Source organism: Larimichthys crocea, chromosome XIX (genome assembly GCF_000972845.2).
Source record: "Larimichthys crocea isolate SSNF chromosome XIX, L_crocea_2.0, whole genome shotgun sequence".
NCBI lineage: Eukaryota > Metazoa > Chordata > Actinopteri > Sciaenidae > Larimichthys > Larimichthys crocea.
Genome location: NC_040029.1, coordinates 10,887,970 through 10,902,952, shown reverse-complemented (window position 1 = coordinate 10,902,952; position 14,983 = coordinate 10,887,970). Strand labels below are relative to the sequence as shown.

At 48.8% G+C, this 14,983-nt stretch overlaps 1 protein-coding gene and 1 long non-coding RNA gene across 2 annotated transcripts in view; one reads left to right on the top strand and one right to left on the bottom strand.

The window, feature by feature from the left end:
• Positions 1-14,036, bottom strand: part of LOC113748282 (uncharacterized) — a 44,689-nt gene extending 30,653 nt beyond the window's left edge. Inside the window, exons 1-2 of the long non-coding RNA XR_003464221.1 lie at positions 13,928-14,036; positions 722-773 (exon numbers count right to left, since the gene is read on the bottom strand). This is a non-coding gene — a long non-coding RNA (uncharacterized LOC113748282). The remainder of the gene's footprint in view (positions 1-721; positions 774-13,927) is intronic.
• The window catches only part of LOC104931307 (zinc finger protein GLI2), a 58,785-nt gene that overhangs the window by 33,546 nt on the left and 10,256 nt on the right, over positions 1-14,983 (top strand). Inside the window, exons 3-7 of the mRNA XM_027291403.1 lie at positions 1,395-1,500; positions 7,559-7,761; positions 9,167-9,346; positions 13,942-14,143; positions 14,532-14,724. Coding sequence (XP_027147204.1) covers positions 1,395-1,500; positions 7,559-7,761; positions 9,167-9,346; positions 13,942-14,143; positions 14,532-14,724 — 884 coding nt within the window. The remainder of the gene's footprint in view (positions 1-1,394; positions 1,501-7,558; positions 7,762-9,166; positions 9,347-13,941; positions 14,144-14,531; positions 14,725-14,983) is intronic.

The window sequence follows — 14,983 nt, the reverse complement described above, 5'->3', positions numbered from 1 at the left end:
AAGTCAGTTAAAGGTTCGCTTTATGTGGCGGTAAAATCAAGACACCACATCTTCTGCGGCTCGCCGTTATCGCAGCAGCTAATTAGTTTGGATGTTTTGATCCGAGAACAAAAACAAAACAAGTTTTAATGAAAAATAAAAAGCTCCATTAAAAGACGCGCGATGAAACGCTCATAAGGACGGAGACGCTTACATTGGAAGCAGGAATGCCGCTTCGTTAGAGCGCCGGCCTCGTCTGCAGGTCTGTTACATGTTCAACACGCAGAGCACGGAGAACGTACGAGAACCAGAACCAGAACCAGCTCCTTACAGCTGATTCCGACCCGACACGAAACGAATGATCATTGAGAGATTCAGAAAAAGATGTCGATGATCTTTTAAATCCATTTTCAAAGACGTGGAGATGTTTAAACTGACGCACGCCGTGATGTTCTGTGTCGTATCGTTTGTCTCGGAGGATTGAGTTTGAATGTTTATCAGACAGGAAGACTAATGTAAAGATCCTGTGAAGTGCATTATGGGACATGTAGGAGGTGTTTCTGAAGCTTGACCCCACGTCTGGTTGTCTCAGCTTCTGTCCTCTAACTTCCATGTGTAAGAAATCATGTCAGACCGTCAGCGTTCACCTGGTGATGATAAATGTCATTCTCGTGTCGACCCGGATCTCTGCAGGCTAAATGTTGGTTCTGAGTTTGTCTCGTCTGCTGTGAGGACGTCTCACCTGTTAGCTCCGATGAATGAAGGTCCGGGGCGCCGCGTCTGTCTCTCCAACCCTGCGAACACAAAGAAGCAGACAGACAGTCACTTCAGGCAACAATTAGATGGTGAAAACAAGCAGAAGAATTCACGGAGCAGACGCGGATCAAATGTCTCATTCATGCCCATCATGTTTACAGCCGACCCAGGAGTGTGTGTGTGTGTGTGTGTGTGTGTGTGTGCGTGTGTGTGTGTGTGTGTGTGTGAGTCGGTTAAGGGCTTTAGCTGTGCAGAGGAGACGCATGCTGTTTGGACGGGCAGAGTGCGAGCAGAAGAAAGCTTTTCCCAGCGCTGTCAGGCCCGGTTTGAGTCGGAGCTGCAGCTTCCCTCCACACAGTCCATCATCCCGTCTAGTTCAAAGCCCGTCTAGCTGCAGGTCTTTGTCAAAAGCCCGGTTGGATATCTTTTATGTTCAAGATGTAGGATTTCTTAGGACGACTTTGATTATTTATTTATTCCACTTCTCTTGTGTGATAGTGCCAATACTTTACACGAAAGTGCTCAGCTCGCTGTGAAATTCATGTTGCTTCATTGTAGCCTGTTTGCCTTTGAAATCTCCAGCTCTTTTTTTTTTGAAGTCTTCCTCCCTCCCTCCCACATCTAACTCCGTCTCCTTCTTTGCTTTTCTGTTCTGGCAGGCCCCCACCACATCTTCCCCACCTTCCACACGCCGATCCCGATTGACATGCGTCACCACGAGGGACGATACCACTACGAGCCTCACGCGCTGCACGCCATGCACGGGTAGGTGGCCTCTTTTCTTCTGGGTAAATATTTTGTCAAGTTGGTGGAGCGCTTCCTTCGTCGCAGGTCAGACCAAAGCGCTCAGATCTTTTTTACTAATCCACAGCACAGACGCTGTTTTTCTTCTCTAACTCCAGAGGGTTTGCTCGCGAGTGGATGTTAGCGGGCGCTGATGAGAGTTGAGCGTTCGCCAAGTTCAATATCAAAAGCAGATGACAACACGCTGACTTCCAAAGTGAATAATCCATGCTAGCTCTAAATTTCCCCTCTGCAGCCCTTGTTTCCGATACAGTTTGATTATGTGGGCGAGCTTTGCTCTCTGGCTCCAAACGTCTGAGTCTGATGTTCGCTTACTGGGATCCAAACGGGGAGAATCTCAGAGAGAAGACGGAAACATCGGCTCTCTTTCAACAGCTGAGGTGCTGCTGAGCTCAAGCTTCCAAATATTCCCTAAAGTCCAGGTCTTATTGTGAAGTTGAGTGATCGTCTCCTCTGCACATGTCTCAGCACAGTCTGAGACTTTCCCTTTTCTGGAGCTCTTTATTCTGAATACACCTGATACAACGGGATTCTCTTGCAACCTTTGGTGACACAACATGAGCTGAATGAACAGTGGAAACATGCAGGGAAGTTTCCAGCCTCTGACAAGTCATTGTATGTGAAGATCTCAGGCCAAAACTCTGATTTCATCTGTAACAACACATGCTCTCACATAAACCTGCTGAAATGTGGAAGCATAAAAAGCAAGTCGCTGAAGAATAAATGCACGTTTTTAGCTTCCTCAGTGAATAAAAAGGTAAATAAAGAAATAAATATCTGCCAGTTGGTTCGTATCAATCTGCAGCTCGCTCCATTAGCGGCGATCTGCAGGGCCGGATCCATCACGATGACATAATACATCCAAGCGGCGTCCAGCACCTCTTTATATTCATTAATGGCTTGTTGTGGAGCTAATCTGTGTGGTGCAGGCCGTGTTGCCCCCGAGCTAGCGCCATAATTAAACTCCCAGAGTATAGAGGTCACAGCGGGCTGCATGTGCCGCGCAGCAGCGCCGGTGGTGAGTCGACTTCCAGGCTGCTGCGAGCTTCACAGAGATGATTTATTTTACCCAGGGAAGGAAAACAGACAAAAAAATTCAACTTTACACATTTATGTTTGGTCTCAGGATGCTTTGAAACCTTTATTTAAACGTTTAGCACCTAATAAATATATCAAAGTGCATCGGCAGCTGAGCTGATGAAGATCATGATGATGGAGGAAAGATCTCACAGTTTTATTCTGGTTAAAGGTTCACGTGTTCATTCCTGAGGTCACGAATCGATATTTCAAAAAACAGAGAAACTCTGCCTGGATGCAAACATCTGTCCGGACAAATGTGAAGGTCAATGGTGCAGCAGATCAGTGGGCAGCTTGTGAAATAATAGCGGCATGAAATGAGTCCGAGCGGAGCCGGGTCGGTGGCACACTTTGAAACAGAACAACGACTTTAAAGTTACTTTATCACAAAAGAAAAACTGGCGCCGGGACAAAAAAAAGTCAATAGAATTCTCCAAATAGTACTCTTACATTTAAATTCACAGATTTGATGGTGATGCATACTTCGCGCCTGGCGGCAGCAGGGCTATTCATCACGCTGGCTGGGAAAGTGGAGGGCGGGGGAGGGGCGGGGGAGGCGGCTGTCCGCGGACTCGGCCACCTTGATTAATGTGATTTGATCTTGACAGTGGACCCCTAATTCATCAAGACCTTGATCTGGCTGTCGCTCCCCCCTGCCTGTGCCAAATTCACCTAATTACAGGAACATTGCGCAGCAAATTAAGTGCGGTGTCATTTGTCGCCTGGTGCGGCACTTTATTATCCGCTCGTGGCAGCGTGTCAGAGGTCCCCTCCTTGATTGTCTAACATGACATCTCCACGCCGTCCCCTTTATCATTGTTTGCATATACCGTAATGAGAGGGCTGGTTATTTTGTCAAGCCTGTCATAAAAAGCTGCCACGGGGAAGCCTCTTTTTTCTTCTTCCACACACCGACGGCGCCTTTTCTTCCCTCGCCGGCGCCGGCGGATGACAGTGAGGTGAGGAAGTTGCCGGAGGAAGAGCACGAGGGGGAAATACTTCCTCCTCTGTGACGGTGTCTCTGTAGACGGAGCGAGGCTGGAAAACACCAACATGTAAGAAGCTGAGATCAGTGAAGGACCCGACTCTGCAGAAAGAAAGCAACTTCATGAACTTCATCTACAGTTATGTTTACGTGAAGTTCAAGTGAATCTGCAAAAAATGACTGAATCAAAGATCCAGTTTTTGTCTGGACGTGTGTTGAAGTGTCGGACGACGGACACGAGAAGCTCGTGTTGGTTTGGTTTACTCGTGAAACTAAAACGATTTAGTTTAATAAATGACAAAAATCCACATTTTTAAACATCTTTTCTTCTCACAGTCCAAAACTCAAAGATGTTCAGTTAAATATTAAACCTCGGGATTTCTCGATGTAAACAGTTCAGCCTCGGTTGGCTGCTGCTCACCTCACTTCCTGTCAGTGTGCTGCTGTTTCATTGGCTCACATTTGAAATCGTCGTCTGCCGATGAGGAAACAAAGGATGCGTTCATTTATTCCGACGAACTCGAGCTGCAGCCATAACTCGTCACAAACAGACGACTTGTTGTGCTGTGAGGTCGCGTGCACGCCGCCTGTGATTGGCTTCTCTTCTAATTGTGCACAGAATTAAAGACACGCTTGGGTCCGGCGGGTCGGTCCAGAACAGAACAGAGTGCAGGATGAGACGTGGATGTGACTCTTAAAGCGGGCCATGATTTGCAGCGCCGTGATCTGTTTGTTTGTATCTAGGTCAGTTCTTCCTCTGCATGAGGAGGAAGGCGTTCGGGGGTTTTGGGTACAGGGGTGGGGGTGCGGGTGGGTGTGGATGGCGGTTGGGGTTTTGTTGCCTGTTAAGTTTGAGGCGTCCGCTTCACGCAGCAGACTCATAAACCTACAGTGGGAGTTTATTCAGCCGCGCGCTGGACGGCGTGATTTATCTAAATCAGAGAGCTCCCTGAGCCCGACACTGGAGACGAGACTCACTGTCACACTGTAATTCATCTCTGGTGTCGCCGAGCAGCAAGTCACCGCGCGTGCACACACACACACACACACACACACACACACACACACACACACACACACACACACACGGATGATAATAAAAAGACACAAACACTTGTACAGCAGGTACAAACAAAAAGAAACACACTTCAGGTGCGTGTAGAAGAAAATCGTGCACGTCTTCATGAAGCTCAGGTAGAACTGCTACCGGAGGATTAATCATTACACTACTCCTCCACGAAAATAAAATCTGAGATCAGACCCTAAAATAGAAAACAAAAGAAGTTCTTCAAACCTTTCCAGGATTTCATCACGTGGAATTTAAACTGTTTTTTTGTGAGGATTCAGTTTCTGGGCGTCCAGGAAAATGAATGAATTATCTGCACACGCAGAAACTCTGACGAGCTGCAGACAGAACGTGACATCGAAGCAGCTCAAAGTCAAAGTTCACCTCATTAATGAAATTAATATCAGCTGCTTCAGTCGGCGGCACTAAAAACTAATGTGATGTGTGCCAGGAGGCGTGAGCACTCACACACATGATTAACTTCCTTTAAAGCTCAGAGACATTTACATCACAGACGCCGAGACGAGGAGCCAAAAGACGCTAAAGAGTCACGTGACTTTAACAACACACACAGAGTTCCTGATCCGAGTCACAGTCCGATCTGATCGTGCAGCGTTGATTAAATAACAAGAACGGATGATGCTTACAGGCCGTGAGACAGGTGAGAGTCATGAGGCGCCCGAACAGAAGAATAAATCCAGATAAGTCCGGTCAGGCAGGTCGGTGGGCAGGTGGAGAGGACGGAGGTCCAGGTAACTCATGGCATGAAATAATCGAGCGATGTCGGACGATCTGCCAAGGAGTGAGCGGGGAAGAGCTCGTTAGGTACGCAGAGCTGACGAGGGAGAGAAACAGGTGAGCAGGTGGACGAGGGAGGTCAGGTGAGCTCGGCTGGAGGGAGGGCAGGTTGTGACAGAGAGCGTGACATCTGAAGAAGGAGAACGATTTAAAGTCACAGCGTGAAACTCGAGCTCAGGCCGTTCTTTGAAAGATATTACAGCAGGTATCTAATGTTTTCTCTCAAAGATCTGACATGAAGGAAAGTTTGAACGCTCTGACGTGAGACAGAAGAGAAGACGTCAGGATTCAGCATCAGTGAACACAGTTCTGTATTGTAGCATGAAATGGACCCGGATCGGTCCTGATAGTGAGACTGAGGATTGGCTTGGCACAGCTCGACTATAGAACAAACAAATGACAGAATAAAACTCAGCGAACTCTTCTCTAACTCTTTTACTCTTTCAAAAGTCGCTCAGCTTCAGTAAAACGTGTCACCAAGCCGTGAAGCTTCACGACGTCCTGCAGAGACGGATATTAACCCCCTCCCCTCGTCCCAGCCTGACGCCCGGCGCCGGACCCGGTTACGCTCTGGAGGCCGAGCATTGTGTTCGCTCAGACGCCCAGAAGACTCCCCCTGAGCCCGACCCGGCCTGAACATCTGAATACTCCATGACTTATTCAGCTCTGCAGAGCGCCCTCTCCTTTACGGAGCGTTCCTGAACAAAGCTGCCCGTGAAGACAGAAATATTTCTGCGCTTTGTGTGATTCAGACGGGTGCAGGAGCTTGTTATCATCGTAAACAAAGCCTCTTCGGCTGGATTCAAAGACAGACAGCTCACCTGCAGGCTGTTACATGATGAGTGCATTAATAATGCACACACACTGTGGGGATGATTATGTTTTTGGGTGGAAAATCAGATCTTTAGCTTGTGCGCGCAGACAGGGAAAAACATTGCCTCACTCGTGATGCAATCCAACAGTCTGGCTGCGAGGTAACGAAGCTGGATGATGTGTATTTTTAATGAAGTGGCCAGAAAAGATTTGATAAACGTGGAGGAAAGAGCCGGAGAGTCAGACGCAGCATGTGACACTTTGAATCGGGGAGAACCTGGAAGTTCACGAGGAAGCGTGAGATCAGCACCTCGCCTGTACTTTAGCTTCTTCGCAAAGTTTGGTGGGCTGCGAAAACAACCGGGACAAACACAGAAATAAGCAGCAGATGCAGAAAACAAAAAAAAATATGCATACACACTCTTTTATAATGTTTATGGAGCTGTGCATATGCATGCTTTTGTTTTATGAATCCCCCTCATTATGAAGGGGCGCACAGGTGCACCGGCCCGGTTTACACTCCGACCATAGGTGGATGTCGACGTGCCCTAAATCAAGCGTTTGTACACGAGCAGCATTTTCAGCTCCGACAAAAAGAAGAAGAAGAAGAGGCTGTGCTGTGTAATCATTAATCACGTGATGTGCGTGTAAAGTCTCGTCATCAAACGAGGGTCACAAACTTTTCTACAAACTCAGTAAATGTGAAGAATTATCTCTGGTTGTGCATGTGTCTGTGACGTAACAAACTCTGAGTCGTAGATTCTTTTCAGAAGATGAAGGAGTCTTTCATCACCTTCCAAAAATCGACCCCGGATGATCTAACACCGATAAATGACACCGACAAACGCCCCGCGGGGAGAGGTGTCATCCGCAGAGGGGGCAGCCCGCCATGCGTCTCGTCTCCGTGACCTCGCTCTCACCTCTTCCTCCGACTCTCTCAGATCAAACGCTCGATGAGGAAGCGCGTTAGACGTGACCTCACTCTGAACGATGCCTGCGTACGCGCCGAGGTTCAGACGCTCAGGATCAGGTTTGCAGATGGATTACCCGGGACGGCGCTTCAGGTGGTCGTGTCAGAGCGAACTCAACGGGCTGCGGGATATTTACACCAGATCGATCAATGCACCAAATGTGAATGAATCCGCTGCTGAAAATAGTCCCCAGTAAATGTTTGTTTGATTTTTTGTTTGAGCAGCTGTTTACTGCATCTGTTGTGATCAGACTCTTTCTTTCTTTCTTTCTTTCTTTCTTTCTTTCTTTCTTTCTTTCTTCCCGTCCAGCCCTGCAGGTTTGGCTGGCAGCCCCGTCATCTCCGATATCTCCTTGATCCGCCTCTCCCCCGCCACCATGGCAACCGGCGACTCTCCCTTCAGCCCGCCTCACCCGTACGTCAACCCTCACATGGAGCACTACCTGCGCTCCGTGCACGGCAGCCCAACCCTGTCCATGATCTCAGCCGCCAGAGGACTGAGCCCAGCCGACTGTAAGTCCACGCCGAGACCTCAACTTGTTTTAACTTCCCAGCTTGTTCTGATTTATTCAATTTCAACAAATGAACATTTTACCCACCTGCACTCGTCATACTGAGTATATCTTCATTTAAAAAATGTGTTTTGTGACTCAACAGATGAGACGAGGTGTAATGATCACTATAATGTAAAACAGAGCCTGGAGCTGAACAGCAGCATTTTAAAGTCAGGTTTCTGTTTCCATCTTTAAAAATCCTTCAAATGAATCGAGCAGCAGAAATGAATGACTTATTTATTTAACGTTGATCTGTTGGTCGTTTGAGAATAAAAGTAAATCCATTATTAAAGCAGACGTGGTGCTGCTACATGAGGAGGTTTGGTGTTGACCTGCGCTCCCCGGTGCTCTGATAAAAGAAAAGCAGCGCTGGCTGAATCTTATCCACCCCCAAAATTACCCGGACGCGATGACAACTCTTCCTGCGGCGCTGAATTACAATAACAGATTGGAGCACGGCGGCCGGGCAGGATATAAATCTTCTTTTACAGTCTGTCAGCGGTAATGTGCCGACGCTTTTTAACTTAAATAAGCGGCAGCGTGGAAGGCGGAATGCGGCGAGGCCGTTGGTGTGGTGGGAATTCAAATAGCTCGCGGAAAGAAGCGGCCTCGGGTTGGAATGGAGGCCGTCACTTTCTCCTGTGCTCAGGTGACCTTTCTGTTTTAACGCCTGACACGTACGGGAGCACAACATGCAGTCACCACCTGGAAACACGACTCCACTCGACTTTCATTTGATTAAGAGAAGCGCGCTGGCTTTATCTCCTCCTCCCTTCATCAGTCAGAAGCTTGAAAATGTGGAAATGTGATCCTGGAAGGGAGCGAGAGCACGACGTCTGCTCTCTTTCAGGTCCGGAGTCCTAATGTAGTCTGAAGGATCACTTAGGCGTCGAGGGCAGGAGGTAAGACGAGGAAGAGAGGCGGGTTTGGTTTGCAGACCGGCGTCTCCAGGAGCAGATAGAGAGGTGGGAACGCTCGGCCTAGAACAAATTCATAGCAAAGCCTGATTGAGCCTGACACTTTTAAAGGCGCTTTACTGGCTGCAGATGTTAACACCACCACGAGCCAGCAGAGCAGACAGACGCACACATGAGGGGAATTATGTTGAAACTCAAGAAGAAGAAGTGATATGACCACGGGAACACGCAGACGTCACGTGACGGCGCTGAGCAGACACTGAGGCAGACCAGAGGCCTGCAGGAGGGGGCGGGTGGGAGCACCTACACGGGCCGCTGCACATCAGTGACCCCGCCCCGCCCCGCCGGCCCCTCGCTCCATTCAAACGTCTCCTCAGCGTGAGACGGGACAGAGCAGGAATTCAGCCTCGCCTCACCGCTAACCCTCTCCCCCTCTCTCCTCCACAGTGGCCCATGAGCATTTAAAAGAACGCAGCCTGTTCGGACTTCCTCCTCCTCCCGGGGCGAGCCCGGCTGAGTATTACCACCTGATGGCCAGCCACCGCAGCCCCTACGGTGAGCTGCTCATGCAGGGGGCCGGGGCCACGGCGGGGGCTCACCTGTCCGACTACATCACCCCCATCGACGGTGAGTAACTCTGAGCAAACGGGAGCTGTGTGAGCTTTTCAGCCTCTTTTAGCGCCTCGTTTTGGAGCAGCTGCAGAAACCAGAGCCAGGTTTTCTTCAAACACGTCAAAGCTGCAGATAATTATTCTATTACTCACTTAAAAATCTATTTCTAACCATAGAACATGAAATATTCACACTGAAAACTATTCAAAGGATTAATTAAAACCGATCCTCCGAATCTTTGAACTCTCGTTAAAAGTTAAATCAGAAAATCTTCTTTCGTTTTTACTTTCTGATACACAGCTCGCCTGTTAAAACATTTATCTCTGGCTACAGCCAACAATTAGTTGTATTATTGATTCATCTGCTGATTATTTCCTCAGTTTAATTATTTAGTTTCTAGAATAACTGAAAATTCTGATTCTCCACATTACTGTCTGTCAGCTTTTAATCGCAGTTTAAATCCAAATAATTCAGTTCTTTATATAAAGACATTCATCATGTTACTAAGAAATGACTTCTTTCACAGTAACTGTGAGAGCGTGATCTGCTCGTCTGTGGAAAGATCTCTGAAGCAAAGAGGTGTGGATGCTTCAGCAGAGGACACTTGAAGCGAACATGGAGGCCCGGCTGGCTCCGTCCAATGAGCAGCTTTGACGCTGATTAAGGAGAATGAAATTCCGATCAGGTGGATGATGAAACAAAGATCACAGGAGCGGCGTATGAATAAAAAAAGCTTGTATACATTTTTCATGTCAAACAGCTTCAAACGGCCGACGGCCTTCAGGTAGCAGCCGCGGATTTCTCCCCGCCGAGCCTGAGCCAGCACTTTTCCATAAACACAGAGGACTTATTGTGACGCTGTGACGCTTCCAGTGCACGCCAACGCCGGGCACGCCGGCTCGCAGCGGGTATATTTAATGTTATAAATGCCGACTTTGATCCGGAGCTTCGCTCTGCACCTTAAAAGGGTAGCTGTGTCTGAGAGGGAGACGGATGGTGGAGGGGAACTCCTGATGATGAACAGCAGAGAGCGGAACGCCATCTGCGTGATGCTACGTGCCAACTTCACCGCTGCAAGGAGAGCAGGATGCAGGATACTTCAGGCCACAGTTAGGTCCTCCTCTAATGAGGACCACGATCATTTAGGTCCTTCTCAAACTGAAGTTTGTTTGTCTGGGAGGTAAACAGTAGAAATACAGTTGTAATGTTATTCAGTGATTTACCAGGAGCGTGCACGCAGCGTTCAGCCGGGTGATGTTGCATCGGGTGCAGTAAAGGTTGAGGTTTTTGCGGCTGTGTGTGAATGAGAGCTTCATCTTTCATCTGGCCATAAACGTGTCCGGGTGTTTGTCGCGAGGTTTTAAAGCCGACAAGACCTGATGCAAACTTTCAGAAGAAAAGTGACTTCCAGGACAGATCCACGTGGGGAAAATGTGTATTAGAGGGAAAAACGGCTTCATGAAAGTAAAGACTTGAGATCAAACTGGCTGGTAACACTGAAAATATGTGATGAATTCAGGCAATGCAGCAGCCGTTCCAGTCAGCCGTGGACGGCCTGCGTGCAGAGCTCGGTGCCTGCTGAACGAGCGGTCAGCCTGGGTTGAACCCTTCCCTGCAGGTTCAGCAGACAGAGCTCAGGGTTGTGAATGAGCCCGCTGTGTTGTGATGTCGGAGGCCAAACTCGCGGCACTGAGAGACGGCGGCACGCTGCCAGCGGCGTGAAGCCGTCCAGCCGAGCTCACTAAAGCTGTCATAACTCAGGTTCCAGCCGTCCCGAACACTGTGCAGGCGCGGAGGCCAAAACAAACGGAAAGCACGTTTGGCTCCGTCTCGCCAAAATGTCATCGTTAAGTTATTCAGTGAAGCTGTGAGAAGAAAAATCACTCCACTCGCCAAGAGCAGTGTGCGCTTGGTTATCTGAACCTCAAACGGAGAACCTAACTCCTGCAAACATCGAGGAGAAACAAACTCATCACATACACAGAAATTCAGCCTTTAAACTTATTTTTCATGCATGTATGTGCACACAGACGACACAGCACAGAATTTTGAAATAAAGAGGATGTTTTCTTCTGCGTTTGTGGTTCCCACTCTGTGCAACTCATTTACATTGATGGTGACGGGCTCCCTCCATCTCCAAACACAATAAAAGATGAATTTGACAGTCGAGCGTGGTCGGTCCAACAAACAGTAAACTTTAGCTCGTGTTTGGTTTGTCGGGTCTACTGAAGACGAACGCGTCCATTCATCTTCCCACACGGTCAGAAACGATAACGCTCAATGAGGCTTTCACCGATTTATGCCGCGTTACTGGCCAAGGAAGCGGCTGGATAAACGTTCATTCGACATGTGTTCAGCTTCCAGGAGACTGAACTGTTGCCTTTGAGGAGAGTCTAAATTCTCCTGCAGGCTGCCACCGTCCACATGTGTCGGACTGGAAACCAGAGCACATCTGGCGTGGATCAAACCTTCACTTCCTGTCACAGACCAACCGGTCCGACGCTCAGCTTATTCCTGCGACGGCGAGAAGCTCAGCGTGTAATCTTCCCGACCGATTAATTCTGCTTTGTTTGCTTTCACCGCCGTCCTTAATGACGGGGGCTAAAAGGTTGTTTCTAAGTATGTCCTCAGTACAAATCTCTAGCATATGTTATCTGTTTGGAAATTGGTGCTTTGAGACGACTTCATCCCGGGACATATGGAATTTGAATGATGAGAGAACAAATCCACAGAAGAGAAAAACATCAGCGCTCGCTCCTCGGGGACGTCTCAGCTCGGGAGGTTTATTACCAAAGACATTACTGTTTGGGGGGCTGGTGTCAGGGGACGCTAATTTGGACATTTAACCAGCTAAAGTTGAGATGTAGCCGGGGTTGACGGTGACGGCGGCGGAGGGGCGGCGGTGGTGGTGGTGGAGGTGGTGGAGGTGGAGATGGGGGGCAGGTGTAGAGGATCAGGTGTTTTTTTTTTTCTTATCGCTGATCGCGGCGGCTCGTTCAGGACTAGCAGCCGTATTCATCTCTGTTACTTCCTCTCACCTCTGGGGAGATGTGTTTATTAATGTGCCACTTCCCCTGATAAATGGACCAATGGAAAAGCCCGGCTCGACTCGCTCGCCACCCCTCCTCCTCACCCCGACACCCCTGCCCCTCTCCTCACCTCCCTCCCCCCTCCTCCATTGTGATTTATATCAGCAGCCGCCACTGGGAGGGTGAGTGTGTGTGGAGTGGAGTGATTTGGAGAGTGAATGAGTGTGTGTGTGTGTGTGTGTGTGTGTGTGTGTGTGCAGCCCCCGAGGCTCTCGGTGCCACTGTGGTCTGTATGTAACTGAACTGTTAGAAACCAGAGGGTTGCAGGTTCAAACGATGCCACAGCTGCTGGGAGAAGAAGAAATGATCTGTCCACGAGCAAGGCACTTAAAGGGCCAGACACGAGTTTTTATTCCGCACACGTAGTTTGAATATCAAAATTTCACAAAAAACAAGAATAAAACTATATTTAATACAGAAATTTTAAAAACTTATTTTGTGTTTTGTCTCCAGAAATGTACAAAAGCACAAAGTGGGAACCACAAACGCAGAGCACAAAGGAGCTGTGTGTAATTAACATGATCGTTTATCAGATCAGGTCTATTGGCTAATCAACAAGTATAAAAGAAAGTTACAGTCGTTACAGTTACATGTTAGACAATGTTTACAGCTTTTGATCATATTTTATTCATTTTACTGAACAATCGTGTTTTGTTGTAAAGTGAAAATTTAAAGACAGATTCTGAGTTTGGGATATTTTATGGATGAATTCGTTCATCTCTTACTCTTCACTGTGTCTCTCTGAATTTACATTTCACAGCTGAGATCGATCAGACCGCTCTGCATACATTTCCTCACAGTCGAAATCAATCCTCTGTAAATTGGCCTCATTTAGCATCGTGCAGTCCAAACGAGACTGTGTGATGTTTATCTGGAGTAATTATGGGGAATTATTGTGGGAAGATTGATGAGTCATGTTTGAATGTTAATGAGGTCGCCACACGTGGGCCGATGTCAGAGCTCCAACACAGACGTTTGTTTGGAGTCTGAAAACTTTAGAAATGATTTTCTGCCTGCTCTTAAAAAGAGATGGAGATTATTTTCAGCGTGTCACTGGGACGAATCTCCACGAGGGTTCTTCAGTAATAAGTCGTGCCAGCCTCAGTTTCCATCACCGCGGACAGATGGTTGACTGTATTAGCTGTGAATCAATCTGCAGCACTTATTGATGGGGTTGTTCCGTGTCCGTGGGGTTCGAGTGCCGCGGCGAGGCTACGGCGGCATCAATCACGCCGGTCCCGGCTGGAGGCGAGCGAGCCGTCAGCTCTGACAGGAAGTGACTCGTGAGATTTCAGGACTCATTCTTTTAGATTCTCAGGGGGGAGCGGGAGACGTCTCCGGATCTGATCTGAAGGGATGTGAGGCATCCATCACCTCCGTCACGTTAAAACCACATCAGTTCACTGTGATGGGCTCCGCCTGCTCTGCCTAAACTCTGATTTACAGTTTCCAACTGTAGCTGCTGTTAGCTCATGTCAGCTCATGTTAGTGTCACCTGCTGACTCACCTGTGTGTCCACAGTGTCGCGGTTCTCCAGCCCCAGACTGACGCCCAGGCTGAGCAGGAAGCGGGCTCTGTCCATCTCGCCGCTGTCTGACGCCAGCATCGACCTCCAGACGATGATCCGCACCTCGCCAAACTCGCTGGTCGCCTACATCAACAACTCGCGCTCCAGCTCGGCCGCCAGCAGCTCCTACGGACACCTGTCGGTCGGAGGCCTCAGGTAACTCACCTGGAGAGACGACGTGACACGGGTTCAGTATAAATTCAGTATACAGACCTGTCCAACATCCTCATCTGTGTCCTACTCCAACCTCCTATGTCCTACTTTGCTTCCTCCCGCCGCCTTTCTTTCTCTCCTTTTCTTTTACGTTTCCTTTGTCCTTCTTTCTTTTACTACGACTTGATTTCTTTCCCCATCTTTGCCATCTCGTTCCCTTTCTTCCCTACTTTGCTTCCTTATCTCCTTTTCCTTTCTCTACCTCCTCATTTAATGTCTTTCCTTCCCTTCTCTGCCTCCTGGTCACCTCTCAGCCGTTTCCTCCTTCAGTCCAAACTAATCTCACCGTCGTACGTTGGACTCATGTGATCTTGCTCTTTGCTCCTTGCAGCCCGTCCTTCCCCTTCCCTCATCCCATCAACCCCATGGCCTACCAGCAGCTCCTCTCCCAGCAGCGAGGGCTCAGCGCCTTCGGCCACACGCCGCCTCTCATCCAGCCTCCGCCCGCCTTCTCCAGCCGCCAGCCGGGCCTCGGCCTCTCCTCTCTGCCCGCCTCCGCCCACAACAGCGACCTGTCGTCCAAGGTGAGCACACAGGTTTGATTAGCACACATCATGACCACGATCAGGACACAATGCATGCTGGGACATAATGCTCGTTAGGTGAGTCCTCTGGTGGACTGAGCGTCTGTGTTTGTCCTCTGGGGGACTGAGCGTCTGTGTTTGTCCTCTGGTGGACTGAGCGTCTGTGTTTGTCCTCTGGTGGACTTTGTTTGTCGCCCCCTCCCGTCTGCTGTTATGATTTGCGGTGTTGGCCTCAGCACATGTAATCAGTGTGTACAGC